The 27,901-nt window shown below is 40.1% G+C and overlaps 1 protein-coding gene across 2 annotated transcripts; it reads right to left on the reverse strand.

The window, feature by feature from the left end:
- Positions 1 to 805: 805 nt before the first annotated feature.
- MED1 (mediator complex subunit 1) lies at positions 806 to 27,835 on the reverse strand. Of its 2 annotated transcripts, XM_070395023.1 has the most exons (17): positions 27,622 to 27,835; positions 25,116 to 25,222; positions 20,188 to 20,266; positions 18,308 to 18,362; positions 18,067 to 18,199; positions 17,141 to 17,169; positions 15,229 to 15,300; positions 13,786 to 13,860; positions 13,088 to 13,161; positions 12,442 to 12,531; positions 11,575 to 11,686; positions 10,949 to 11,073; positions 10,575 to 10,693; positions 9,314 to 9,515; positions 7,600 to 7,695; positions 7,376 to 7,481; positions 806 to 6,031 (listed from the first exon to the last, which is right to left on the reverse strand). In XM_070395023.1, exons 1-17 carry the CDS (start codon positions 27,644 to 27,646, stop codon positions 2,803 to 2,805), a joined length of 4,728 nt encoding a protein of 1,575 aa, XP_070251124.1. In that variant the 5' UTR covers positions 27,647 to 27,835; the 3' UTR covers positions 806 to 2,802. The 2 variants fall into 2 exon arrangements, with proteins under 2 accessions (XP_070251124.1, XP_070251125.1); XM_070395024.1 differs by lacking the exon at positions 25,116 to 25,222.
- Between the last annotated feature and the right edge of the window lie 66 nt (positions 27,836 to 27,901).

Genomic DNA, 27,901 nt, shown 5'->3' on the forward strand with positions numbered 1-27,901 from the left:
AGGAGGAAGAGGGTTGAAAAGAAGGGGGAGAGGGGGGAGGTAAGACAATGAGATTGCCCAGGGATTGTGGATAATGAGTTTCTTATACTGGCATCTGCTTTAAGTAACTTGACTGAATACTGTATGACTCACAGACTCCCTGAAAGATTTTGTTTCTGTTTTCTGAGAATTCATGATATTGCTGCACTAAATTTTTAGACGTAGGTCTTAAGAAAAATCTTTCCAAGAGCTACCAACCTCAAGCCTGGTTTTGGCAATTACATCCTGCTTCATCCATCCACCCCCGATACTTATTTTAAAACATACTGATTTTGAACCTGAAATCTTCATGTACATCAGAGCAGGTTTTAACCAAGAACCCCTAACATGAAGCTAAAGACAGAAGAGAAATCAAGTCAAAGAATACATTAAGACACCAGCAGCAGAAAACAGGTAGAAGTTGACTTCATGTCCTTGCCGTCTTTTGAAACAGGAGAATGAGTACACCTAGACAGGAGGGAGGTGTCCCAGGCTTGGATTATTCTGCCTCTTCTCCTCCACCCTGTGGAGAAATGCAGTGCTCCCTGGTTCTCAGGCAGGGTGAAGCAGTTTAGCCCCGGCTCCCTGTTAAGCAAGTTCAGATGCTGGGTCAGTGTGTGGGGTGTGCCCATCGACAATTCAGGGGCTTATCCTTCATCCAGATCCTAACTCGGGATCCTTTGATCTGGGATGAAGACAGAAAGAGAGAAAAAGCTTCCCAGTTTACTCATTTTGGTATTTGTTGGCTCTGCTTGGGGGAGCTGAGCCCCTGATACTATGCAGTACATTCCCCATAAGATCTTCCCCACCCAGAACAAAAATACCATATAACTTTTTTTTTTTCCTGCAGAAACCAATGGGACAGGATTCAAAACTAGGTGAGAAACTTGTGAGAAATCCAACCTGGTTGTATGTCTGAGAGGCTGCTACTGTATCAGCATCACAAGATAAAGCACTCTGGTATCACCTTGCCCATGTCCTCCTTAGTGTCACCCAAGACATTTGACTGATACGGTAACGGATAACTTTTCTTGCTCCACTTTGCAATGTTTCGTTTCCTACTTCTTATTACCTTGGGACACAAAAGTGGCAGAGTTGTTGAGAGCTGATGACCAGAAAAGGGAGAACACTAGAGGAAATCAGAGACAGTCAGGAAAGAAGCCAAAGCTGATTTTCCAACTCTATGCTAACTCCAACCTGCAGAAAGAGCTGAATATAGAAATCTTCTTCAATATCTGATGAAGTCACTCCATTTATCACACACATACATAAATAAATCACCTGGCTTTTCTTTTTTTAATCCAGAAGAGTTGTGCTGGGGACCATGCCCCGTCCTGCTGATACAGGTCCTGAATGGAATCATCAGGAATGGCACAGTGCAGGTGTCAAAAATCAAAGTAAGGCCGCAGAATTTTGAGAGGACCCTCCAAATACTGAGAACTTGTGTTGCACTCAAATGGTCTCCTGGATTTTTATATTTATGAGAAGGGCTTCTTATTGATGTCCCCCAGAATCCAGACTCAGACCTATTCCTCCAAAAAGGTCCAATTGTGTTGCTACACAGTAGCAAGGGTTTATCTTCATGCCCACCTAGCATTCCAGGCTCCCTTACTTCAAGTGAGCTTGAAATTGTTTTAAGTGAACTATGGCTGCACATTTTTTTTTACTGTTTTATCTAAGGGAGCATGAGTGATTCAAGTCTGGACTCCTCCTTGTCAGAAAGGAGCCCAGCTCTCAGGAATGGCATCTGTTCTCCTACAAACAAAATGCTGGGGTGTAGACTTTTGGCACATTGTGGAAATAGGAGAACTATTAATTCTGCAATGGTTTTCATGCCACTGGGTCAGGGAAGCTGTCCCACATTAAACCTTACTGCATCTGAAAACATGTTTATAACCCAAAAAGCCAGCCCAGCTTTTTTTGTAAAGGAGAGGCTATAAATCAATACATCCACACGGAGGTAACTCCTAATATTCCTATGATGCCTGAATCCCAAGAAAAACCTCCTAAAACAAAAAATACCATTTTGGTTTTTCTCAACTTCAGAGATGGGCTCTAATTTGCTTGGGCTTCATGCTACGGTACCAGCACAAGCTACAAGCTCCCCACAACCAAATAAGCCTTGTTCTTCTCTACCTCCTATCATTTTGAACCCTGAACCTCATAGAATTAGAAAGGAATACTGTATAAAAACAGATAAAGGGTTAAAATATTACAAATAAATAGCTAAAATTACCTTCCCTCCCCTAAAATACTCCTAAGAAACAGACACAAAACATTACTTAAGTGTCCAAAGTAACCATAGTCCTTCATTTGCCCATGTCTCTAATGGACAACTACCCAAAGGTGAACACCTTCATGCAAATGCATCAAGGGATGTATTGCTTTTTCACTTTCTGCCCAGCCCTTCACATACATGCACTAAAATTGGGTTTAAAACATGGCCTAAAAATGGAAAAAGGGAGAAAAAATATATATGAATATTTCCCACAAAACTGTTTTCCGCCCTCCCCTTTCCCTATGCCCCACCCACCCGCTCCCTTTTATAAGCAAGTATTTTAACTTTTTTTTTTCTGGCAAAGGAACAGTGATTTTTAATAATCAAACCCATGGTCTCTTTTAGTAGGGTCTGGCTATGCTTTTCTAAATTCACCCAGCTCAGTATCAAGGACATTTCATTTAACATTCTGCAACACCACCTGTCCGACTCACCCCGATGGTGGTTTGCCTATAAACTTATTAGTTTCGCTCTGGCCATGTTTTTTGTCTTAAAAAGTAAGGTTCCTAATTGCCAATCAGGGCCACATCCATAAGATCATCATCTTCCTCCCCAATCATAAAGTCAGGGCTGAGCCTTGAGGGCCTATCGGTAGATAAGATTGTGTTACTTGTCATCGACAAGGACTGGTCTGAAGAGATGGGTGATTTAGACCAACTCTCTGGCTTGATGCTATGAGATTTTTTCTTGTCTCGGTCTTTGTCCCGATCCCGGTCCCGGTCTTTGTCTTTTACTTTCTTCTTTTCTTTTTTGTGCTTCTTATGCTTCTCTGTGCTGTACTCTGGAAGTGGTCGGATACCATCATCTGAGCAGGGACTGTTCTGATAAGATTTCTCTGCTATGGAGGAACCTGACTCACTTTCACTATCCAGATTCTGAGGGGTATATGCTGGTGATTTACTATGGCTGGGAGAGCCACGCTCATGCTTTGGAGTGGAACCACTGATGAGTGGAGAGCCATAATTTTTGGAAGAGGCCATCTGAGGCCTGAGCCCTTCTCCACTACTTTCCCCAGGTTTCTGCAAAGTCACTTTGGCTTTAATGCTAGGGGAACCCCCATCATGCTTGCTGATGATAATTTTTGCCACACCTGTGCTCCCCACATTTTTTGACTCTGAAGTCTTCTTAGATGAATCCACTGAGCCCCCCGAGGTGGAAACCTTTGATTTATCTTTATCACTTTTCTCACGCTTGCCCTGAAACTCTCCTCCTGACATGTTATGTTTGGAGGACATAGGATGGCTAGAATTTGTGCTCACCCCCACCTGGCCATCCATTGGGTCTTCACCTCCAGGGCCACTGGTGACAACCCCATGCTTCAGTTTATCTATGACAGCTGTTAAGGACGGCTTCTTATTTCTGCTGGGAGATTTTCCTTTGGAACTCCCATGCTGGTTCTGAGAGGATGACATGGAAGAGCCACTTGAGGAAAAGGAAGAAGAAGATGCTGTACAAGAATTAGATGATGGGGGAGTTTTCAAAGAGCCTGAGGATCCTAACCCTGAAGAAGACTTCATGCCAGTGCTTGAACCAGTTCCAGACATATGAGAACCACTAGAACCTGAACTGATAGGGGACTTGGCTTTAGAGGATGGGGGAGTCCCAGGAATAGACTTCATTGGAGAGGCAAGCTTATCAGAGCCTCCCGGTGGCCTTGAATGAGAAGGGGATATGTTTGGTTTACTTAAAGAAGGATTCATAAGTGATGATGGCTTCCCTTGGAGTTTCATCTTGGTGCCACTAGAGCCACTGCTCAGCCCATGCTTGGTAATGGGAGAGGAGCCTGGCTTCCCACCAGACTGGGATGAATTTTTGGACTGGCTAGACCCAGAAGACCCTTGACTAGAATATATACTGCTACTTAACTTGGAACTTGAACCTTCTGATTTACTGCTTTTCATCTTGCCTGAGTTGGAAGCAGATGAGGAAGAGGAGGAAGAATGGCTATGGTGGCTTTTACTGCCTGAGGAAGACACAGAACCACTGCTGGTATACTGACTGTGAGAAGAGGGCTTGCCCACCATCACGGTTCCCTTCGGAATCTGAATAGTGATTTTGGGAATGGGTGGTGTGGCAACACCTGGGGGAGTCTGAGATCTTCCAGAACTGCCTGGAGATTTGGATCCACCTGTACTGGTAGGTGGGGTGAAAGGTCGGTTAGAACTGTGAGACGGAGACTTTCCCTCAGTGTCTGCCTTCTTCCGCTTTGGAGGCTTATCTTTGCTTTTGCCATCATTAGAAGGGGTCCGACTGCGCTTTCCTGGTTTGCTATCTAATCCTGGCCCTGTCAGACTATTGCTGGTGCCATTGCCTTCCTTTACTCTCTTTTGAGTCTTGTCTTTCCCTAAGTCTCCAGTGGTCAATAAAGGACTCTGGCTACCACTGTGATGCTCCATAAGATCTGCAGAACCCAAAGCCTTACCAGCCACTGCTATAATACTGAAATCAACTGTGTCAGCTTGGCTATTGCCTTTAAACTTAGTCTCCCCATTATCACCTCCGAGCATTGGTACCCCCAAAGTATTTAGTGCCTGAGATGTAAATCCTTTGAAATCATCATTATCTCCACTTTGGCTGCTTTCATCAAAGTATTCTTCCCCAAAACCACTTTGGCTCTGGCTATTCAACAAATCAGGATTGAAATCTACTCCATCAGGAAAAAAATGATTGGTAGGAGAGTCACTACTGGGGCTTCCAGCAGCATCTGCAATAAGGTCAGCTGGATCAGTGTATGGATTTTCATTATTATTGGCTTGAAAGACATCAGGGTCAAAGAGGGCACTCTGAGAATGCCCAGAGCTTGAAGAATCTCGAACAGGGGTGCCAATGGGTGGGCAATCGTCACTAGTGCTGGGAAGCTTAGAGGCTTCTTCTGCAATGTCTGAAAGGATATCAGTTACATCTGGGCCAATGCTGTCTGAACTGGATAGTCGGACCATCCTTTGAATACTGGGTTGGGGGTGAGGTACTGGTTGTGGGTAAGTTGTTGGGGGAGTACTACACTGGCTTGGAGCTGGAGTGATGTGTGGTGTATCCAGCGTGTCAGCTGTCATATTGACATCAAAGATAGGGTTCTGAGAGTCAACATCCATTGAAAATAGCTCCCTCTGAAAGTCATCTTCAGTCTGGTGCTTGGGTTTTTCAGGTAGTAATCTTGATGACTTCTTCTTCTTTGTCTTGTTGCTTCCCGAGCACATTTCCATCCGGGGTGAGCCGGAAGAGGAGTTCTGCCTTTCTAAAGGGCTGCATCCATAAAGGGTTGAAAAATCCTGGGCAGGATTATCTTTAAGAAGGTTCATGAGCATCGGGTGATTCTTGGTGTTGCCGGCCATCGAAGAGACAGGTGGCGGCGTGTGATGAGGAGGGGTCGGACTCGAGCCAATGGTAGACCCCCCGTTCCCTGTGATTTGCAACAAACTGGTAAGAATTGGGTTCTGAGACACCTTGCTGAAGTCCTCCCCATGGCCCACCGACTCATGCCGATCTTTGATGCTCATGCTCATATTAAACAAGGTGGTAATGGGACCCCCCGGAAAGGTGTTGGTTGGTGTAGTGGTACCACTCATTGGGTTGTTGCCTGTGGTCATGCCATACCCTGGGCTGCTAGCCGGGGGCAGGTTCTTTTTCACCATGTCTTCAACTGTCTCTGCAATGAGGGACAGTGCTGGGGTGTCGGCCTGAATGGTTTCAGCCTTCCTCCGAATAGCCCTCATCGTCACAGGGATGGACATACATCTGTAAGATAAGACGGAAAAAGACAAAATTAACAATGCACTAGCTGCTGAAAGAAACCAAGTTTTCATTACAGAAAAGGGGCTTTAATTTTTCCTGAGATTTGGATATGTCCTCAGAGGTTTGCAGTAATGCAATTTTCAGGTAAGGAAATAACCTCAAAGGCAGGAACAGTTCTGTGAAATGCCAGAGCTTTGGGTAAAGAGAATCTGGGCCAGTAGGCAATCGTCAATCTCTTTTGAAGCATCACCAAAAACAAACGAACCATAAACAAGAATTCAAGAATTAGATATTATAATGAACTAAAATAAAACTGTTAATAATTAACTCAGTAACAAAATGCCTTCCTTCTAGAGCTTGACATGTGATTAATGGGATACATGATTTATCTTAATCAACCACTAGAAAAATCTCTTGACCCATCTAAGTTCTAAACCAGTGATGGCGAACCTATAACAGGCGTGTCAGAGGTGACACGCGAACTCATTTTTTTGGTTGATTTTTCTTTGTTAAATGGCATTTAAATATATAAAATAAATATCAAAAATATAAGTCTTTGTTTTACTATGGTTGCAAATATCAAAAAATTTCTATATGTGGCACGGCACCAGAGTTAAGTTAAGGTTTTTCAAAATGCTGACACGCCGAGCTCAAAAGATTCGCCATCACTGTTCTAAACCTTAATGGCTTAGATCACCCAAAACAATACTGTAAGAAGTGCTACTACTGGTATGAAATCTTGTTTATTTTAAAGCAAAGCACTTTCTATCTTTTAAACATATTTATAAACCTATGTTTGAAAACATTTGCTCTAGAACATGTCAGCAACCATTCTTAAAGGTCCAACTAATAACAATTTAGGCTTTTGAAGATCATATGGTTTCTGTCTAACTACCCTGCCATCTTAGCTGCAAAACCACCATAGACAATATGTAAATAAACAGACATGGCTCTGTTCCAATAAAATTTATTTACAAAATGGTAATTACACAATGTTTCTGGAAAGCTAACTGGCTTAAGTATCTTCCCACTCACTGTCACTGACATGTTACAAAGAGGATAAGTAAAAAAAGACCTACATCTTATTTCAGCTCTCTTCCTCCTACAAGAACCCTATTGCCAGGCTGAAGTTACCTACCTTACACCCTATTACTCTCATGATATTTTAAATGATATTTTAAAAACCAAAGCTCATATTGCTTTAGAATTGAAAGCAGAGAAGAGTGAATTCAAAGCAGTGACTAAATGTTTTCCTTCTAAACTTCCAATTCACTCTAATACTGAAAAACACACACACATCACTATACACCTCTTACTGGGACTCTAATGGAAAAGGGCCAGTGCTACCTTTGAACAACTTTGGCAATGAAGTCATCTGTGCAGATGAGTGCATCTGACAGCCCCTTGTAGAGTTTACAGCTCACATGTGTTGAGTCCTGCACATCCATTACCACTGAAAGACAAAATATATAAGAAGTATTTGAGTTAGATTCAGCTTCTGAGTTTTCAAAAAGAGATGAAGAAACCAAACTGCTGCTCTGAGAGAGATGGTAGCCACCCATACAACTCACCACACACCAGGGAGTCATTCACAGGGTGTTGAAAAGATACACTGAAGCGGGACTCTGAGAGGGGACACACTTCAAATTGAAGGAGCCCAGGAGAATCTAAAAGGCAAAGAAAACATCATAAAATAGTAATTATAAGACTTGAGACAAGTAAATAATCCCTAAGTGTAAAGAATGAAATTTTTTCTTTCCTTGGAAACTAAATCCCACACCTACTATACCATTCACAGGTAATAAAAGGAATCTGCCAGTTTATGTTATAAATACTCTGAAACAAAGAACTAAATTTCAATTTTCTAAAATGAAGGCATTCGCCCTAGCTGGTTTGGCTCAGTGTATAGAGTGTCAGCCTGTGGACTGAAGGGTCCCAGGTTCGATTCCAGTCAAGGGCACATGCCTGGGTTGCGGGCTCGATCCCCATTAGGGGGCTTGCAGGAGGCAGCCAATCAATGATTCTCTCTCATCACTGATGTTTCTATCTCTCTCCCCCTCTCTGAAATCAATAAAAATGTATTTTAAAAAAATAAAATAAAATGAAGGCATTTAATCCCTAAATTGTTAAAGACCTTGAAAGATATAAACACCCTGCCTTAAAAGTGAATTCTGAATATAAATGTGGCCAAGAGGAGTTTCTCATTCTGTTTGATAAGCAGACATCCAGAACCACTGCCATAAACCCTGCTTTCTATCAGTGTCTGCAGCTGTTAGCTGTGCAACCCATAATCTGGTGAGCAAGGACATCGGGTTACAATCTAAAATGTATAGTTATACCAAATACACACATATCTGTCATCATATGTTCTTAAGCTAAACATGCTGGCAGCCCAGAATCAAGGATCACATACTTGCTTGGCAGAAAGCAACTCTGTATGACTAACTTCATAACTACCATACAAAAACTCATTTTTAGGTGCCCTGAAGCTCTTTGAAGAATTCTCCTACGATTCAAATACATGAAATAGAAGGTCCATAGGCATACTTGCATATGCTCTCTAAAATTTCTCATTTCTAAAGCAGTTCTTATTCCCATAAAAAGTATCTCCTGATTTACCTTCCGTTTCTTCTTGCCTAGCATTTGCACTGATACATCTCTTTCACTAAAGTGTTTTACAACTAAGGTAAAAAGTAACTGTGGTTAACTAGACCAGCCAAAATTCATATCAAAGCTTCTAAACGCTGTTTGAAAAATACCAGCATTCCAGAATCCTGGGAGAAAAAGGCACAGGTTTCATTCTTTTGTAAACTATATGATTAAGTTCTCCAAAGAATGGAGGGAGGAAATATACTCGGGACTAAACGCTCTTAACAACCTAAAATTTAGATATCAAGAAGTCCTTTCACCTACAGCATCTTAAGTTCTACTTTATATTCAACTGCAGGGTTCAGGCCCTTAGTTAACCAATTATATCACTGTATGTAGAGAAAGACTAAGTCCATTGCAAACACTCCCCCCACCCCCACCCCAAAAAATAACCCACAGTGGTTTCCATATGCTAATTCATAGATTGGTTCCATCAAATTATTTGTGGAGCTTCAACTAGATTCCCAACACCTCCCACTGAGGTTCTAATTCAGTTCTTCAGTTCATGTGGATATAGAAACCAAATAACTGTCTTTTTTAAAGTTCCATAGATAATATGATGGGCTACCAAATTAAAAACCACTGGAGTTATCAGTTTCCATTTATTAGTAAGGAAATCAAAAGGAAAGACAGTACCTTCTTTCAGAATAGTTCTTTTGACACAGCTTCCAATTAGGGTATTATAGGCCACTTGGTGTCTGATTAGATTTAGGATGAGAGGAACCCGGCCAGGGTGCTGAAAGGTGATTTTGCTAACAAGGGTTCCCTGTAGACTTCTGCCATCTGGGAGAGGAGCATCCTTGTTAAGGAAATAGCAGTGCTGCTGACCTGGAAGAGCCTAGGCAAAAAGAACAAAGGAAATGAATGCTACTTACTCACACGTTATTCTCCAACCACAACTATCCTAAAAACAACCTACACCTCAAAACTCAGTGAGTAATAGAACTCCATTGAATTCTTTGGTCAGCTAATGTTATAAATGCTAATTACCCACTTGGCTGAACAGACCCTTTTTTTGTAAATGTTCTGCTAGTGGTTTCCTAGCCTAGCTAACATGAAAATTACCTCAGAAATCTGTATAAAATCTGTACTTTTAATAAAATATTCTATATAATATTATAATGCAGCCAGAATTTGGGAACTACTACTTTAGTCTAAACATTCCAACAAATTCAAGTGAAAATGAGGTTTTTGAAACTTCCCTTATTCACTCCAGCATTTTCCTTTTTTAAAAAAAAATATTTTCATTGATTTTTAGAGAGAGAGGAAAGAGACAGGGAGCAAGGGAGAGAGAGGGAGAAAGGGAGGAAGGAGGGGGGGAGAGGGAGAGGGAGAGGGAGAGAGGAAGAGGGAGAGGGAGAGAGAGAGAGAGAGAGACAGACAGATGACACACACAGACAGACATCAACTGGCTGCCTCCTACCAGGGCTTAAGCTTGCAACCCCGGCATGTGCCTTGACCGGGAATAGAACCGGCAACCTTTCAGAGCACGGGACAATGCCCAACCAACTGAGCCACACCAGCCAGGGCATTCAAGCACTTTCTTCTCAGTATGTATCTGAATAAAGGACCTTTCCAGATTATAAGCTTATGGCACTTGAAAAATTAAAGAATAAGAATATTTAACACCTACTCATATGCTTGTAAAAGTCCAAATACCATTAAGGAACTTTCATCTGAAACTTTAACAATGAAATGTATGTTGTTTCCTGACTTAGAAGCTTATGCTCTTTCTTCAGTATGTTCCAGAGATTTCTGTAATTTCCTGCCTGACTGAGGAAATAGGATATGATCCAGCAGTCCAATAGAATGTTACTTAACCTCAGTAATCCTATAAAGGAAGATTCTCATTTTGGGTCCAAATATAACCTACAACAGCCCACAGAGTCTTACTTACAGCATAAAATCGCATGTTGTGTTTCAAAGGTATGGGGTCAGGGTCCTTTGACAGCTCAAACTGAGTGATCAGTTCATAGAGGGGTATATAAGTTGGTGGAGTTTCAAACAATGGAATTCCTGGGGGAAGGGGGGAAAGGACCAATATAATGATCACAATAAGATCAAAACGTTGACAGCTCAGTTTTCCTTTCATGACTTCTACTTCATTTGTCCATTTATTCAAAAAGTACTTCAGTACCAAGTACCATAACATCTATACCCATCAATACTTTTTTGAGGCCTACAAGACCAAAAGAGGTCTAAGATAATCTGAATTTGAAGCTTGCTTTTTCATACTTATAACAAGATTAGCTACTGATACTTATAACTCACCTGTGCAATTCTGAAGTTTCTGAACAAATGCTCTAGATACTGGGATTGGCTGGGGAAATTTCAAGAAGAAACACGCAGGAAGATCAACACTATTGGCACTGGTAATTGAGGAAAAAGATGGGGTCCTTCAAATAAAAGAAGAGGTAGGGTTGGGTTTCTATTTGATATGAAAATGAAAAATCTAAACATACATTCTTAGACATGTCTGCTTCATATAAACACATACTCACAAAGCCTATCAAAACTTTCTTCCCCCAATTCTGAAACATCCTATTTATTAACCCTCAAGTATTTAATCAAACATGTATCCTGAGGCATGTTCTCTAGTTATTGCTCCAACGTAACTCCAAACCAATGTAAGTCCCATGAGAGAAAAAGGAGCAATCATTTAAAAAGAGGAATCAGCACAATTCTCTTCTTTCTCTCTCAGGACAGAGAATGTGTTCCATGAGCAAACTTCAGAGGAACATTAAGATAAACATTAAAAAAAGAATTTAAATGGATAAAACAAAAAGCCAATCTCTGGAAAGTCAAGTGAGGGAAGAGCCAAGTGAAACTGGCTTAAAACTGGGCTTGACGGTAAAAAATGGACTTTGCTACCCTAGGATTAATTATATTTAACTTACCATTTGTTATCAACTGGATGTGACCCCATAATTAACGGTGCAATTGGGAGTTTATACATGGCAGATGTTCCTTCAATTGTCACTGATGCATTCATGCCCAAAGATCGAGGAACTGGGAAGAGAAAATAAAAATGATATTTTCCAAAGTAACACAAATTATAAGGACCCTAACATTAAGAAAACAAAAAAGCAGGCTAACTTCTGCATGGTTTGTCAGACCTGTTTTGTTTCACAGATACTGTAATACCTATATAACTTAGAAATGCTAGAAGTTACCTTTCTAACCAACCAGTGTTTCTGTCAGTAAATAAAACAAAATACCGGAAATAATGCAGTCCAAGGAAAAAAAATTTTTAAGGCTCATTACTGATATTTGCTTATTTTCTCCAACTTCAGAATGTATTTAAATAGAATTATGTTTATAGGGTAATCAATGATTGAAGTTATAAGGGGACCAAATGAGGTATTAGGCCATTTCTCATTTTGTTTTAGTGTATTAAAGTGCAAATAGAAAATAACATCCATTATAATAATTCCTTAGTAAGATGGTCAATTTCTTCACCATTAAAGTAATGATTAAAGGGGATTATTTCAAGTCAGGGTGGTTTATATATTTTAATTCATTCATTTACTTATTCACATATATATGTGTACGTATTTATATATGGAGATATGTATGCATGCGTGTGTGTGTGTGTGTGTGTGGGTGTGTGTGTGTGTGACTGTATCAGTAGCAAACTTTAACAGGGATGGCAAACTTATTACAAGTAGCAAACCAGGAAGTACAAGCAAACCCAGGCATTCAAACTTAAAAAAAAATTTTTTTTTAAACACTGATAAAAACCTTCAGTTGCTCTAAAGTCTTACCATTATTCTCATGCAAAATGATGGGAGATGTAGTCTTATCATCCAGCAGGTCAGAAGGAGAGGCATAGTACTTCAAATTCATTAAATGACCTATGAAAAAGAAAACTTATCACTACATCTTTACCAGGTAAATTACAAATAAAGAAAAACATTCCCATTTCTATAAACCTATATACAGGAAATAATTTCACAGACATGAAGACTCATGCTCCAAAGCAGCTTATGAAATATGACAGAAGCGTAAGTATTGATTCTAGTGGCAACAATTTACTTCACAATTAAAAATATAAAATGTAGGGAAGACAGGTGTTAATACCTTAGAAATGACAATTTTCTCCCTCTGCTTACAAACCCAAGGGGACATTTAAAAATATATACATATTTTTATTAATTTCAGCGAGGAAGGGAGAGGAGAGAGAGAGAAACATTAATGACAAAAGAGAATCATCGATCAGCTGCCTCCTGCATGCCCCCCACTGGGGGATCGAGCCCATAACCTGGGCATGTGCCCTGACCGGGAAAAGAATCATGACCTCCCAGTTCATACCACTGAGCCATACCGGCCTGGTCTAAGGTGAAATTTTAAGTAATAACCCCTCAACAAAAATTAGACATTTTTCTAAATAAGCAAAATAGGATCACATACCCCCACTTCTTGGAGTGAGATAGCCAACACTTCCATGAAGAATCTTATCTAAGGGACCAGCGTTGGTTGCTTTCCTGCAAGACAAATGATCTATGTTTGCTTGTATTTAAAGCCTGAAGGTATCAGTACACATTGTGAAAATGACTTCAGCTCTTAAAAGACATATAATTAATGGCTCTGTCCTGTACTTGGGCACATAACAATTGTATTTCATCTTCAAAGTGAAAGGATTATTTCCAAGTATACAGCAATATATAGTGTGGCAAACAAAAATTACAACTAGACTATTATTTATTAGATGGGGAGCCAGGTTTGACAAGACTTCAGATAAAACCCAGGGAATACCAACCATCAACTTAGGGGTACTGACAGTCAGAAAACGGAATGCAATCAACATTTGGGAAGTGAAAAGAGATGGACAAGATGTATAATATAGGTAAAATACAGATGTATAGTAATATACATGTGTCATATAAATATGTACAGGTGGGGCAAGAGTAGGTTTACAGTTGTGAGAACAAAAACAGAGTTTATTCTTGTATTATTTATTAATACTTGTATTATTTTCCATATGAACAACTGTAAACCTTCTTTTGCCCAACTCCATATAATAGAACCCTGGCAATGCCCAATATAAAAAAACTTTAAGAATGGGGTACTCAGAAGGGTCATAGAATTGACACCTGAGTCAGTCTTACCAATACATGACTGCCATTTTAGATAGATCCTGTTCTAAGGATTGGAGAGCCAAGTACATTTTAGTCTTCAGTTTGCTAGAAAGTAGATGAAGAGAACAAGAGATAAATAATTAAAACACACACACACACACACACACACACACACACTCTCTCTCTCTCTCTCTCTCTCTCTCTCTCTAATACAGAAAGCCTAAAGGGCAAGTCTATATTGAAGGCAATTAAAATATCCATTTAAAAAAAAACAACACCACCAAAAAACCTTAAAAATGTTTTTCTTTTTTAAATCCATAGTGAGGCCCAGCCAGCATGGCTCAGAGGTTGAGCATCGATCTATGAACCAGCAGGTCACGGTTTGATTCCCAGTCGGGGCACATGCCCAGGTTACGTTACGGGCTTAGTCCCCAACATAGGGTGTGCAGGAGGCAGCCAATCAATGATTTTCTCTCATCATTGGTGTTTCTATCTCTCTCTCTCTCCCTTCATCTCTGGAATCAGTAAAAATATATTTTTAAAAATAAAAAAAAAATAAAAATCTATAGTGATATTCCTAGTGCCAAAAGTTCAACTCAATGTATATACCCCAAAATCCATGCATTTGTGCTCTTTTTTTAATGGTGCTTTCAGTAAAACAGCCAGCCTCTGCAAGTCCATCTATGTGTTCCTTAGGCATTCTATCTTTGCTCAATTGTTGAAGGATGGTGGTTTATCTTATAGTTTTTGTATTTGAGTATAATGCACATTCTAACATGATAGATGCAATGTATTAGTGTATAGCCATGGTTTTCTAGAGAAGTCAGTATTTTAGTAACTGTATTTAGATTTTAATTAAAATGTGTTTCTAAACACATTTTAATTAAAAGCAAAAAAAATAATCCAGTGATCTATCAAAGCTAATTTTTATCTCTATTTAAAAGAGCCAAGCAGGTTAACAGAATCCCAAGTAGGATAAAAGTAAAAATGACAAGCCAGTTCTACAACAACTAATTTCTTTTAGCCCGGAAATCAATATGTTGAAGACACCTCAATGATTATAGTCTCTTTTAGCATAATGCATTAATGCAGATATTGTTAATTTAAAATAATTTAAAAACATAGAGTTGGGGGGGGGGGGGCGGTAAGAGATCAACCAAAGAACTTGCATGCATGCATATAAGCATAACCAATGGACACAAGACACTGGGGGTAGGGGAAGCCAGGGGAAGGTCAAGGGGAGAAAAAAAAAGGAGACATATGCAATACTCTTTGTAATACTTTAAGCAATTAAAAAAACAAACAAAACAAAACAACAAAAAACATAGAGTTGGAAGGTGAGCTCTAGATTGTCAGTACTATTAGAAATCACAAATGAGATAGGGCAAAAGCCTTGGCAAACTTCTAAGCACAAAATAGTTTATAGATTTATATTGTTTTTTTCCAACAATAGCAAAAAATAAAAATACTCACTTGTCTCCTGGAAGGTTATAAAGATTAACAAGACCCTTAAGGTGCTTAGAAAATTCCTCAAAATTTTTTTCCCTATAAGGAGTTAAGGGAAGAGGAGAGAGGGAGGAGAATAAACGATATATTTACTACTCAATCTTAACAGCAAAGTGCCAAAAATCATGACTATATAAAACTAATTTTCATAATTTGCTCTATTCTTTCCCCCCCAGCCAGGTTTCTAGAATTAATCAAAAATAGCAAAAGAGCCCTAGCTGGTTTGGTTCAGTGGATAGAGCGTAGGCCTGTGGACTGAGGGGTCCTGGGTTCAATTCTGGTCAAGGGCATGTGTCCAGGTTGTGGGCTCAGTCCCCAGTAGGGGGCGGGCAGGAGGCAGCCGATCAATGATTCTCTCTCATCATTGATGTTTCTATCTCTCTCTCCCTCTCCCTTCCTCTCTGAAATGAATAAAAATATATTTTTAAAAACAATAGCAAATGAAAGATTTTCCTTTTTCTGCCCATTTTTTTCTGGATGTGTTAATAAGCAGTATAAAAGATAGTTAAGCCCAGCCTTAACCGATTTGGCTCAGTGGATAGAGTGTCAGCCTGCGGACTGAAGGGTCCCAGGTTCGATTCCAGTCTAGTGCATGTACCTTGGTTGTGGGCACATCCCCAGTAGGAGGTGTGCAGGAGGCAGCTGATCAATGTTTCTCTCTCATTGATGTTTCTAACTCTCTATCCCTCTCCCTTCCTCTCTGTAAAAAATAAATAAATAAATAAAGATAGTTAAGCCCGCCCGGTGTGGCTCAGTGGTTGAGCATTGACCCAGGAACCAAGAAGTCACCAGTTCGATTCCCAGTCAGGGCATATGCCTGGGTTGCAGGCTCAATCTCTGGTGGGGGGCATGCGGAGGCAGCCAATTCATTGGTGTTTCTATCTCCCTATCCCTCTCCATTCTTCCCTCTCTAAAAATCAATAAAAACATTTTTTTAAAAAATATAGTAAAAAAGAACTGATAATTTATATTCTAATTTGCTCTTAAGTAATAAGCCATTTATTTATTTATTTATTTCCTCACCTAAGGACATTTTTCCCATTGATTTTGAAGTGGAAAGGAGGGAGGAAAGGAGGGAAGGAGGGAGGGAGGGAGACAGACAGAAAGAGAAACATCATGTGAGACACATCAATTGGTTGCCACCCTCATGCATGCAGACTGGGGCCTGGGATCAAACCTCCAACCCGTGTACGTGTCCTTGATGGGGAATCAAACCAGTGACCCTTCAGTGCACAGGCCGACACTCTAACCACTGACCCATACCAGCCAGAGCAAATGAGATATTTTAAATCACTTCCTTTCCCTTTTTAAAAAAAAATATATTTTATTGATTTCAGAGAGGAAGGGAGAGGGAGAGAGAGATAGAAACATCAATGATGAGAGATAATCAGTGATTGGCTACCTCCTGCATGCTATCTACTAGGGATCAAGCCTGCAATCCGGGCATGTGCCTTTGACCAGAATCGAACCCAGGACCTTTCAGTCAGCAGGCCAACACTCTATCCACTGAGCCAAACTGGCTAGGGCATACCTGGAGATATTTTTGATTGTTGCAACTCAAGAGCTACTACTGGCAACTAGTGGAGAGACACCAAGGATGCTGTTAAACATCCTACAATGCACAGGGCAGCCCCCTAGAGCAAACTATTTTCCAATCCAAATTATTAATACTGCCAAAGCTGAAAAACCCTGGACTAGATTGAGTAGGATAAGAAATCAAGTTAAGTCAGTTCTGAAAGTGAACAAGTATAGGCTCTGAAAAATCTTGACCCAAGAAAATAAATTTGTTCCCCAGGAAGGTAACTTTTGACTGGCCTCAAAACCTAGCTATAAAGAACAGCATTGTCTGCCAATATCAGGGACTATGTCATTTGCTTACCTGAGCTGCTGTACAAGCTCTGGACAGCTCTGAAATTAAAGAAATTATGTTAAAATATTAAACTACTTTAAGATCTCTGAAGACACCAAGAATTTTTCTCTTATTAGCACACATGCCATTAAAACTTCTATAGAAGTTCCTTATTATTAAGATATCAAAAAACATCTTCCTACTTGGTAAACCATGGGATTGGGAAGGGAAATTAAAGATCAAAATATATGAAATAGTTTATAAAAGAATCAACTTTCAGTAGCTTGTTTAAAACATCAGGACCTCTCTTTAATGCCACCCTTGAAATCCATATCCAATTGTCTGGTTACACACATTTTAGACTCATCCTTTTATAGGATTTTTCAGAGACATCAGCTATATACAAGATTATCTGTCCATCTAGATTATGTTAAGTTCTTTGAGGATAGAAACTTTATTAATTATCTCTGAAACCCCAGCACCTATTGTTCAATTGCGGCTCATGTTTGTGTATATGAAATGGAAAGGGTTCCTCTGGTGCAGGGGTCCTCAAACTACGGCCTGCGGGCCACATGCGGCCCGCCAAAAACATTTATCCGGCTCGCTGGGTGTTTTTGCCGCCGCTGCCTGTTGCTGAATTTCTTCATAGTTTTTTTTAAAACTATAGTCCGGCCCTCCAACAGTCTGAGGGACAGTGAACTGGCCCCCTGTTTAAAAAGTTTGAGGACCCCTGCTCTGGTGTTTCCACTTGTTAAAGCTTGTCGATGATGTAGAGATGGACCCATGTTACTCTAAATCCCATTCTAAAGCTACTGATGTTGTAGCCTATCACATCACCTCTACAGTGGCTCATGAAAACACTAAACCCAAGCTATTTCAAACCCCAACAATTCATTTTAAAAGTAATGTCCCTAAGTAAACCCCACAGATTCCAGTGAAATATCGACAACACATACCATAGGATTCTCCCCATGGTGAGCCACTTTTACATCACAAAGCTGTCCTGCAGGATCTAACTGCACTTCCACATAGAACATATCTGACGTGATGTAACATTCAGTGCCACTGGCACTGAGATGAGAGCCCAGTCTAGCAGGAACAAATCAAAACAGAAATTAATAGAAGACACATAAATAAAGCCACCCAAAGTCAACACTAAGTTAAACATTTCTGCCTACAGATAGTCTGTCTACTTACCCATTTTGTCTTGCTATAGACTCCAAACGATCAGTCATTGCGGGTAAAGATGTTACTATGAAAGGGTGAAAAAAGGAAATCACAAAGGATGCTCCAAATAACTTAAATTGTATTCTTCAAAGACCATCCTTTCAAAGTGGTAAACACATTCAATAGTTCGAACGCTTACAATCTGCACAAAGGTCATTGGTAAGGGTTAGCTATGGCCTATGCAGTAATAAAGGTAAAAAAAAAATCTATTTGAGCCCTGGCCGGTATAGCCCAGTGGGCTGGAGCATCATCCAGTACACCAAAAGGTGGCAGGTTCAATTCCAGGTCAGGGCACATACCCAGATTGAGGGTTAGATCCCTGGTCAGGCGCATACGGGAGACAACCTATGGATGTTTATCAATGTTTCTCTCTCTCCCTTCTTCTCTTTAAAGTCAATTTTTAAAAATATATTTGAAAAAACTAATGGATCTTTCTCTTCTCCCTTTTTCATTACTCATTTGGGACAGTTACCTTTAATTTAAAGAAGATACAGTTATCTGCTAATGTTTGAATAAGGAAGATTAACATCAAAACCAACATAAAAACAGGCATTCTTCCTCTCAGGTGTGCATTTCCTAAACTCTTAGGGTCCCCACAATACTTGCCATCAGGGGAGCAATGGACAGCTAACCCCTGAACCTGTCTCCAAGCCCCTTTTCTCTGACTTTCCAGTGAGCCAAGTAGCCCCACCTAGGCTCATTTCGTTCCTATGACATTTCTGGAGAACAAAAGCAGCCCCACCTACACTCTCTCCTATTGCTTCTTCTATCCTAAGCCCTTCCTTGTTTCACTGTCCCCAGCTTTAATAAACCCACTCTTTAAAATAAAATATAAAATAAATAATAATAAAATAAAACGATATAAAAATACTCAAGTGTTTATAGCAGCAATATATACAATAGCCAAAAGGTGGAAATAACCCATGTGTTCATCGATGGCTGAATAGATAAACAAAATGTGGTATACACATACATTAAAATATTATTCAGCTTTCATAAAAAGGGAATTCTGATAAATGCTACAAAATGGATGAACCGTGAAGACATTATGCTAAGTGAAATAAACCAGTCACAAAAGGACAAATACTTTATGATTCTACTATTATGAGAAGTCAAATTCTTACAGACAGAAATTAGAATGGTAGTTGCCAGGAGCTGGGGAGAGGAAGAAATGAGAAGTTATTGTTTATTGGGTACACAGTTTCAATTTGGGAAGATGATAAAGTTCTGGAGATGGATGGTGATGATGGATACACAACAATGTGAATGTACCTAATGCCAATGAACTGTACGTTTAAAAGTGGTTAAAATTATAAGTTTTATGTTATGAATATTTTACCACGATGAAAAAATAAACCAATATTCAGCTGAGTAAGTTTCATTTGTGGTGCATCAGAGGAAAATCTTTTTTTACTTTCATTTCTCCCAAAAAAACATGAGGTAATTATAAGCATGAATAATCAAGCTCACAATTTAAATTTTATATTTGCTTTCCTGAAAACATTGTCTATAAACACAGCAAAAATCTTTTAGCGTTAAAATGTCCATTTTCTTATTGAAAATTAATTAGAAGAAAACATGTAAAGGTGAAAAAAACAACTTTCCCCTGCTATCTATAGTTATGCTTCATCAATTATCTTTTGAGTCTCTACCAGCCTCTAAAATAGGATCAAAATAAATGTTTCAAAACATCAGGTAAGAGCGCATCTCAATTCCATAATAAAAGCAAAACCAAAACCTAGCATAGAAAGTTGACCTATTTCAATTTATATTTCTAGTGTAATTGTAAAATAGTCTTTCTTAAACAGGTAGTTTTAAGAAATCAGCATATTTCAAAGATGATTACAAACCTTTGAGAGCTTTTTGCAATGTCTCCAAACAGCTGACCAAATGTTGGTGCCCTCCAGAACTCATCACAACCCTCTTCTCCTGTATTAAGTGGGAAAACATTTGAGGTAAAAATTAACCGAGCTAACAGTGTTTTAGATAAGCATATATATTATCCTAGTAGTAATACTTCGGGATACTCTATAGACTGTATCTACTTGAGCCCTGGCTCAAAAATATCCTATATATTTGAATATGTAGAATATATTCTATATTCTCTCTATACTCTAGATCAGTGGTCGCCAACCTTTCGGACCTCACGGGCCACCAGTGGTCCGCAGACTACTGGTTGGTGACCACTGCTCTAGATAGACTATAGACTTTTAAAAAATATATTCTTAACCGATGCTCTGTCCATCCAGCCAAAGGAAGAAAGTTCATATAGTACATGGATACATCCATATCCATATACAGAAGAAAGGAAAAGGTATTCCCAGATCTAAAATAAGTTAACCATGCCCTGGCTGGGTGGCTCAGTTGGTTGGAGTGTTGTCTCATACACCAAAAGATTGCAGGTTCAATTCCTGGTCAGGGCACATATCTAGGTTGCGGGTTCAGTCCTTGGTTGGGGCACATATGAGAGGCAACTGATCAATGTTTCTCTTTCTCTCTGAAAAATCAATAAAAAGCATATCCTCAGGTGAGGATAAAAAAAAAAATAAAGTAAGATAACCTTCAAGGGGGAAATTAGGAAGAATCAAAATGTAATAAATGAGATCAGCCTCCTGTACAAGTAACTACATCCTAAAATTTACTCAGTTAGCCCTGGCTGGTTTGGCTCACTGGATAGAGCGTCGGCCTGGGGACTGAAGGGTCCCAGGTTCGATTCCGGTCAAGGGCATGTACCTTGGTTGCAGGCACATCCCCAGTAGGGGGTGTGCAGGAGGCAGCTGATTGATGCTTCTCTCTCATCGATGTTTCTAACTCTCTATCCCTCTCCCTTCCTCTCTGTAAAAAAATCAATAAAATATATTTTTTAAAAAAATTTACTCAGTTAAATGGGGTGGCTCATAAGATTTGGCAATTCCCAAATTATTCTAAGAAATACAACCACACAGTAGTCAAAGTATCAGATTGCGTAGTCCAGAAAAGGTATTCCCAAAGAGCAAAACAAAACAAACAAACAAAAAAACTGGCATAGATTTTCTAACCCCATCCAGGGAAGAAGCTTTTCTCTGCACATTAGAATCCCCAGAAATGTGAACAGTTTTATGATATAAGGATAGCTTTTCAGGCTTTTCCATGCCCCAATTCTTCTCTTTAATCTAATTCCAATCTCACAAAACAAACATCTGATTAATTAATAATCTGTCTTCCCTTGCACCTTGAATATGCAAGGAGGCGCTCTAGACAATGAATATAGTGTTTTGGTAACTGGAAAGATAGACCCTCTGTTGTAAATAAATAAATTGGCATTCTGATTTACAGGTTAATCTTTTGAGATTTTGTTAGTATGTCAGTTGTAAACAATTCAAAATCTTGATATACCAGTAAAATTATGTTTCTGAATCTGCAAAAGTGAAAAGTAGACAACAGAAGTTATGGTAACCAAACCAAGAATCTGGTACCCCTATAAAAGGGGTGACCACCGGTTGGTGATCACCAGTGGCCACCTGAAATTCCTCTATCTCATAATGTCTCTCTAATGCAGCGGTTCTCAACCTGTGGGTCTCGACCCCTTTGGGGGTCAAACGACCCTTTCACAGAGGTCACCTAAGACCATCAGAAAACACATATATAATTACATATTGTTTTTGTGATTAATCACTATGCTTTAATTATGTTTAATTTGTAACAATGAAAATACATCCTGCATATCAGATATTTACATTACAATTCATAACAGTAGCAAAATTACAGTTATGAAGTAGCAACAAAAATAATTTTATGGTTGGGGGTCACCACAACATGAGGAACTGTATTAAAGGGTCGTGGCACTAGGAAGGTTGAGAACCACTGCTCTAATGACAATATCATTTACATAGCACACATTTCAAACTAGAATATGGCTGCCTTGTACTCCCAGTAAAAATAAAAAATGACAATCTCTGAGTCCTAAGACTGTAAAAATTGCCATTCTTTTATTTAAACATTTTAAAAAATATTTTTATTGATTTTTAGAGAGAGAGGAAGGGAAGGGAAGGAAAGAGAAACAACAATGTGAGAGAGTAACATTGATTGGCTGTCTTCTGCACGCCCTATACCAGGTATCAGTCCACAACCCAGGCATGTGCCCTGACCAGGAAATCGAACAGGCAATCTTTTGGTGCACGAGATGAGGCCAAACACTGGCCAGGGCAATTTAAATACCTTTTATGTACACAACCCTGAGCCAGAAGATGCACATATATTTGTAGAATTTAGTTAAAAAGTAATTTAGCAACCCGACACTTTAATATCCATTATCTGATCTGATCCTTACAACAGAATTATAGCAGGTCCTCAAGTAACTTCATCTCATTATAACATTGAGAAAACAAAAATCGATTCCTGGCTGAGACCACTGTGTGAAATTTGCACATTCTACCCATGTCTGTGTGAGTTTTCTCTGGGTTTCCACCTATGTCCCAAAGGCACATTAGATTAACTGCCACGTCTAAATTGTTCCCATCTGAGAGTGTGAGTGTGTAAGTGTGTGTAAGTGTGTGTGAGTGTGTGTGTGTGTGTGTGTGTGTGTGCGCGCGCACTCTGCAATGGAAGGCCATGCTGTCCAGGGTGGGTTCCCACCTTGAGCCCTGAGCTGCTAGGATAGGCTCTGGCCACCCAAGACTCTGAATTTATTCCAGCAAATTAGAAATATTATCTCACTTATTTTCATTACTGTTTCTTAAATGGATGTATAGCTCACATTTATTTCGATGTTTAATATTTTTTTAAATGTATTTTTATTGATTTTAAAGAGGAAGGGAGAGGGAGAGATAGAAACATCAATGATGAGAGAGAATCATCGATTGGCTGCCTCCTGCGGAGGATCGACCCCACAACCCAGGCATGTGCCCTTAACCAGAATGGAACCTGAGGCCCTTCAGTTGGGGCCCTTCAGTCCGCAAGCTGACGCTCTATCCTCTGAGCATAGAGAGCTCTATCCTCTGAGCATAGAGAGAGCGAAACTAGCTAGGGCTCGACGTTTAACCCTTTGAGTGCCAACCAATATCCTAGGAACTATGCTAAAATTGCCAAGGCATTTTTGCTGATTTTCCTTAGGTGCCATCTGTCAATAAAGAGTGAACTACTAGCATCTAATAGTGACACTGCAGGAGGAGCGCGATAGCGAAAGACACCTTTGGCGAAAGACAGGAGGAGCGCAATTGCGCTCCCCGGCACTCTAGGGGTTAATATTAAAAGTGTTCTGGGTCTTTATTCAGAAGTTCAGTGATATTTTGTGACTAGAACTATGCCACAGGAACTTAACTCTTATGTATGCCAACTAGCCTATGATAATATTGGTTTCACTATACATCATTTTGCTTCAAGTTGCAGTTTCCAAGAACCAATAAATGTTAACTAAGGACTTAATATATGTGGAAAAGCAAACTGGTTTGTGTGCCTCTATTTTCCAAATGAGAAAACAAACTCAGATATCTATATATATAAAAGCCTAAGCGACCGTCCTATCGGTAGCTATGACACACAATACCACCAGGGGGCAGACACTCTGACCGGTAGCTATGACACGCACTGATCACCAGGGGGCAGATGCTCAATGTGGGAGCTGCCGAGCTGCAGTGACTTGACAGCTGCGGTTCTCGGGTAACACACCCGAACCAGAGAGGGGTGAGCCCGATTCCAGGGTGCGTCACCCAAGAACCGCCCTCTCGCAATCCAGGACCCCTTGGGGGTGTCGGAGAGCTGGTTTCAGCCCGATCCCCACAGGCCAAGCCAAGGGACCCCACCAGTGCACGAATCCGTGCATGGGGCCTCTAGTATTAAATAATTTGTCCAAGGTCATATAAGTAATAATCACTTGTGTCAAGCCTAAAACACAGGTCTTTTGATAACAAATTCAGTAATTTTGCTGAAGAGATCTATGAATTATCACAAAGTAAATACATCCATATAACTATTGCCCAGGTAAACGCATAGAAGTAAAGTTTTCCTACATCACTTGATTACCACAGAATCATAAGGATGAACTTTTAACATCCAGCCCCCATCCTCCCCAACTCCCTGCCTTCCATTTAACTAACATACTACTGAATGCTGAATGACTAAGGAAGGAGTAGTACTACTGCAGAAAAAGAGGTTGACGGAGTGAAACTAATTAAGAACAAATTGCAAAAAAAAAAAAAAAAATGAATGAATTGCAAACTCAATTCCTAGCATAGAAACAATGAAAGTACTATCACATTAGTATCAAGGAGTTTAACAGGAAGTGAAGAATAAATGTCTCTATCCCAGTCTATCACGTGTGTCTCTTATTGGTGTGTTTCCTAGCATCTTTGCCTAAAGTACCTCAGTGTACTATAACTCATGATTAATACCATTTTATAAATATGTCTCCTTAGGTAGACTCTTTAAAAAAAACAAAAAACTTATTTTTTTATTGACTTCAGAGAGGAAGGAAGGGAGAGAGAGAGAGAGATAGAAACATCAATGATAAGAGACAATCATAGATTGGCTGCCTCCTGAACACCCCACACTGGGGATCGGGCCCACAATCCAGGCATGTACCCTGACCTGGAATCGTACTGTGATCTGGTTCATAGGTCAGCGCTTAACCAGACCCACAAAGGCCAGGCTTAGGTAGATTCTTAAAACACCTGAGTACATGGTGGCTATCAACTTTAGGATAAATAAAACAAAATACACACTATATTAGTTAGTTTGAAAAATTTGACACAGGGAACATAGCTTATTAAATAATTATCAAAGCACACACCACAATCCTCACCATGACTTGACGCACAAGCTTAATGGTTTCACTCCAAGGCCTATTTTGGTTAAATTTTGCATGGAGCCGTTCCAAGAGAGAACTCATCTTACTCAGCTTTTCCGACTCTACAATATAAATCAGAAGATATTGTTAAAAACTCTTCTTTCAAGACCTTATAGTTTTTCTTGCAAACAACCCTCCCATATGACATCCTGGTAAGAACTCAGTTAAAATATTTTTCAATATCATTTACTTCAAAACATACAAAGAATTTATTTTTAGTGACAAGAAGACACATAAATTATGGGCCTAACCTAATGAACACCACAGAACAGGACTGCTTTCTATTCAAACTTTTAATGAAAACCAAAAAAGAACCATCTCTAACCATGTTTCAAGATCAGAACTACAATTTAGTGACAAAATTATTTCATGATATGTATAATATCCCTTGATGAGATATTTAGAGCACACATTTGAGTATGGCCTTACTATGGTTAGTTGATTTTCAATGTGAAAAATATAAACTTTGTTCATCTTTTTACACAATTTTAAGAGATCAATTTATAAGTATTATCAAGAAAACAGGCTTTATTTGTCATTCAGATTTCTCCTATTTGAATTCAAACTAAAACTAGAGCGAGAGGGAAGATGTCAATAGCTTAAGAATTAGTTTTTAGCAGAGTTGTAAAAGAAAGGTAGAAAAGACTGGCTCCTGAAATCAGTGGGTGAGCAAATCTCCTTGCCCTTAAACTCGCCTTTCGAGAATTCTTGTACTGCTTAGTATGAGCAAGGGTCTATGCTAGAGACGACTGGCAATGCAAAAACACAATATGCCTGAGATAACATCTGTGAAAGGGTGTGGTTAAGTAAATACGGAAATAACCATCACACAAAAGCAAAATGAGATACACTCTTAAAAACAGATACACAGCTGATCTCTTGTGGGGAGCAGGCCCAAGCCTTTCCCTTCCCTTTCTTATCCCTCCCCACCCCCCAGGCCCATTGCTTTTGCCTTTCCCTCTCCTAAGCTCCAAGGGTCCTTCTTTTGCTTCTGTAACTTGTTTCCTGAGCCTAGCAGCCCAGCTGGCTCACTTCTACTACTACTTCTGTAACGTTCTAAATAAAATTTCTCTTATTAAAAGAAAAAAAACACACACAAAGATGCATTACTAATTGAAATTCAAAGGAGAAAAAGTTTATTAGTTGTGGAATGTTACAGAAAAGATGTCATTGAAAAATGAATAGGCCCTAGCTGGTTTTGCTCAGTGGATAGAGCGTCAGCCTGCGGACTAAAGGGTCCTGGGTTCGATTCCGGTCAAGGGCACATACCCGGGTTGCAGGCTCGATTCCCAGTAAGGGGTGTGCAGGAGGCAGCTGATCAATGATTCTCTCTCATCATTGATGTTTCTATCTCTCCCTCTCCTTTCCTCTCTGAAATCAATAAAAATATTTTTTTTTTAAAAATGAGTAGAATGTTAGCAATCAGAGTTGAGGCAGTGACATCTTCTAAATCAAGATTCAAGCTCCTCCCTCTAATGCCCTCTTCTTCTGGAAAACTGGTTTGGGGGCTATTTCATCCAGTTTACAGTTCTGGACACATTTCTAGGAATTGCCACTTTCGGAATGACTCATTCGTTCAAGCACTATTTTATGTGCTGGGGGCTATGGCAGTGAGCAAACTAGACAAAATTCCTGCCTCTGCACCCAAGGTGTAAACCTTTCTTTGTCCTCTCCATCAAAAAACACCCCCCCTTCTTTCCCTTGAGAAGCCTGATAAATATCATTATATGAAAGCTCAAATCAAACATTTTTTTGAGCAACTATTTATGTCCCAGGAACTCTACAATGAGAAAGGCAAGGTCCCTGATCTACAAAGCTCAATATAAAGTGGAGAAGGCAAGTACAAAATCATACAGTGGGCAGTATTAGTAATAGAAAACTATGTCCATAATACGAAGGAAGCACTTAAAACTGGAGTAACTTGAGAGAATCAAAGTAAGGTTCCACAGAAAAGCTGTTTTTCAGTTCTGAATCAGTCCAGTCATTGAAAGGATGAAAATCAACGCATATGCCAGAGGACGAGTTCTGAACACGGTGACGTTCTAGGGAACTGCAGGCTTTTCATATCAGAAGGACCTCCTGGCTTCACTCACGCCCAAACATCCCCTGGTACTCCGACACACAGCTCTATTACTATTCTCAGGCCATTATTCACACTTTTGAGAGTCACTCGCCTGGTCTTCCACAACCTGAGGATTACAATGCCCTGAGACCCAACTGGTTGCCCCGAGCTAAGCAGGAAACCTTCACAGAAGTTGGGAGTCCCCATCACCACAAAGTCGGAGCTCTCCACCATCAGGGAAGGCACGGTCAGAATCCGAGACTCACACACATCCCGCCTCACGGACTCCGCGCCCACGAGAGAGTGGCCTCCGCGAAGGCATCGGACCCCCAGCTCCTTTCACAGATTGGCTCCCCCCAGATGTGTCGCGCCCCCCTGCTTCCCCCTTCCATCACTCACCCTCGGTTTCCCCCTGAGCCTTCATCCTGACAGTGGGGAAGGCCTGAGTCCTACACAACTGGATCAGCTCTTCCCCACCACTATCGGGGGGATCAAGTGGGCTGGGGCTCCCAGGACGCGGTGCACCAGCAGTCCCCACTCTTCCCGAGAAGGCTCAGTCTGAAGTCCCCGGCGGCAGGAAGAGAAGGGTGCTCCCGGCCGCCGCCATCTTCCCCAACGGAACTTCCCAAAGATCGCGAGATTAGCCGTGATCCTGCGAGAGAGAGGAAGAGGGAGGGAC

The sequence above is a fragment of the Myotis yumanensis genome, unplaced genomic scaffold (assembly GCF_028538775.1).
Source record: "Myotis yumanensis isolate MYYU_CA2020_CCGP unplaced genomic scaffold, mMyoYum1.0.hap1 SCAF_16, whole genome shotgun sequence".
Classification (NCBI taxonomy): Eukaryota; Metazoa; Chordata; class Mammalia; order Chiroptera; family Vespertilionidae; genus Myotis; species Myotis yumanensis.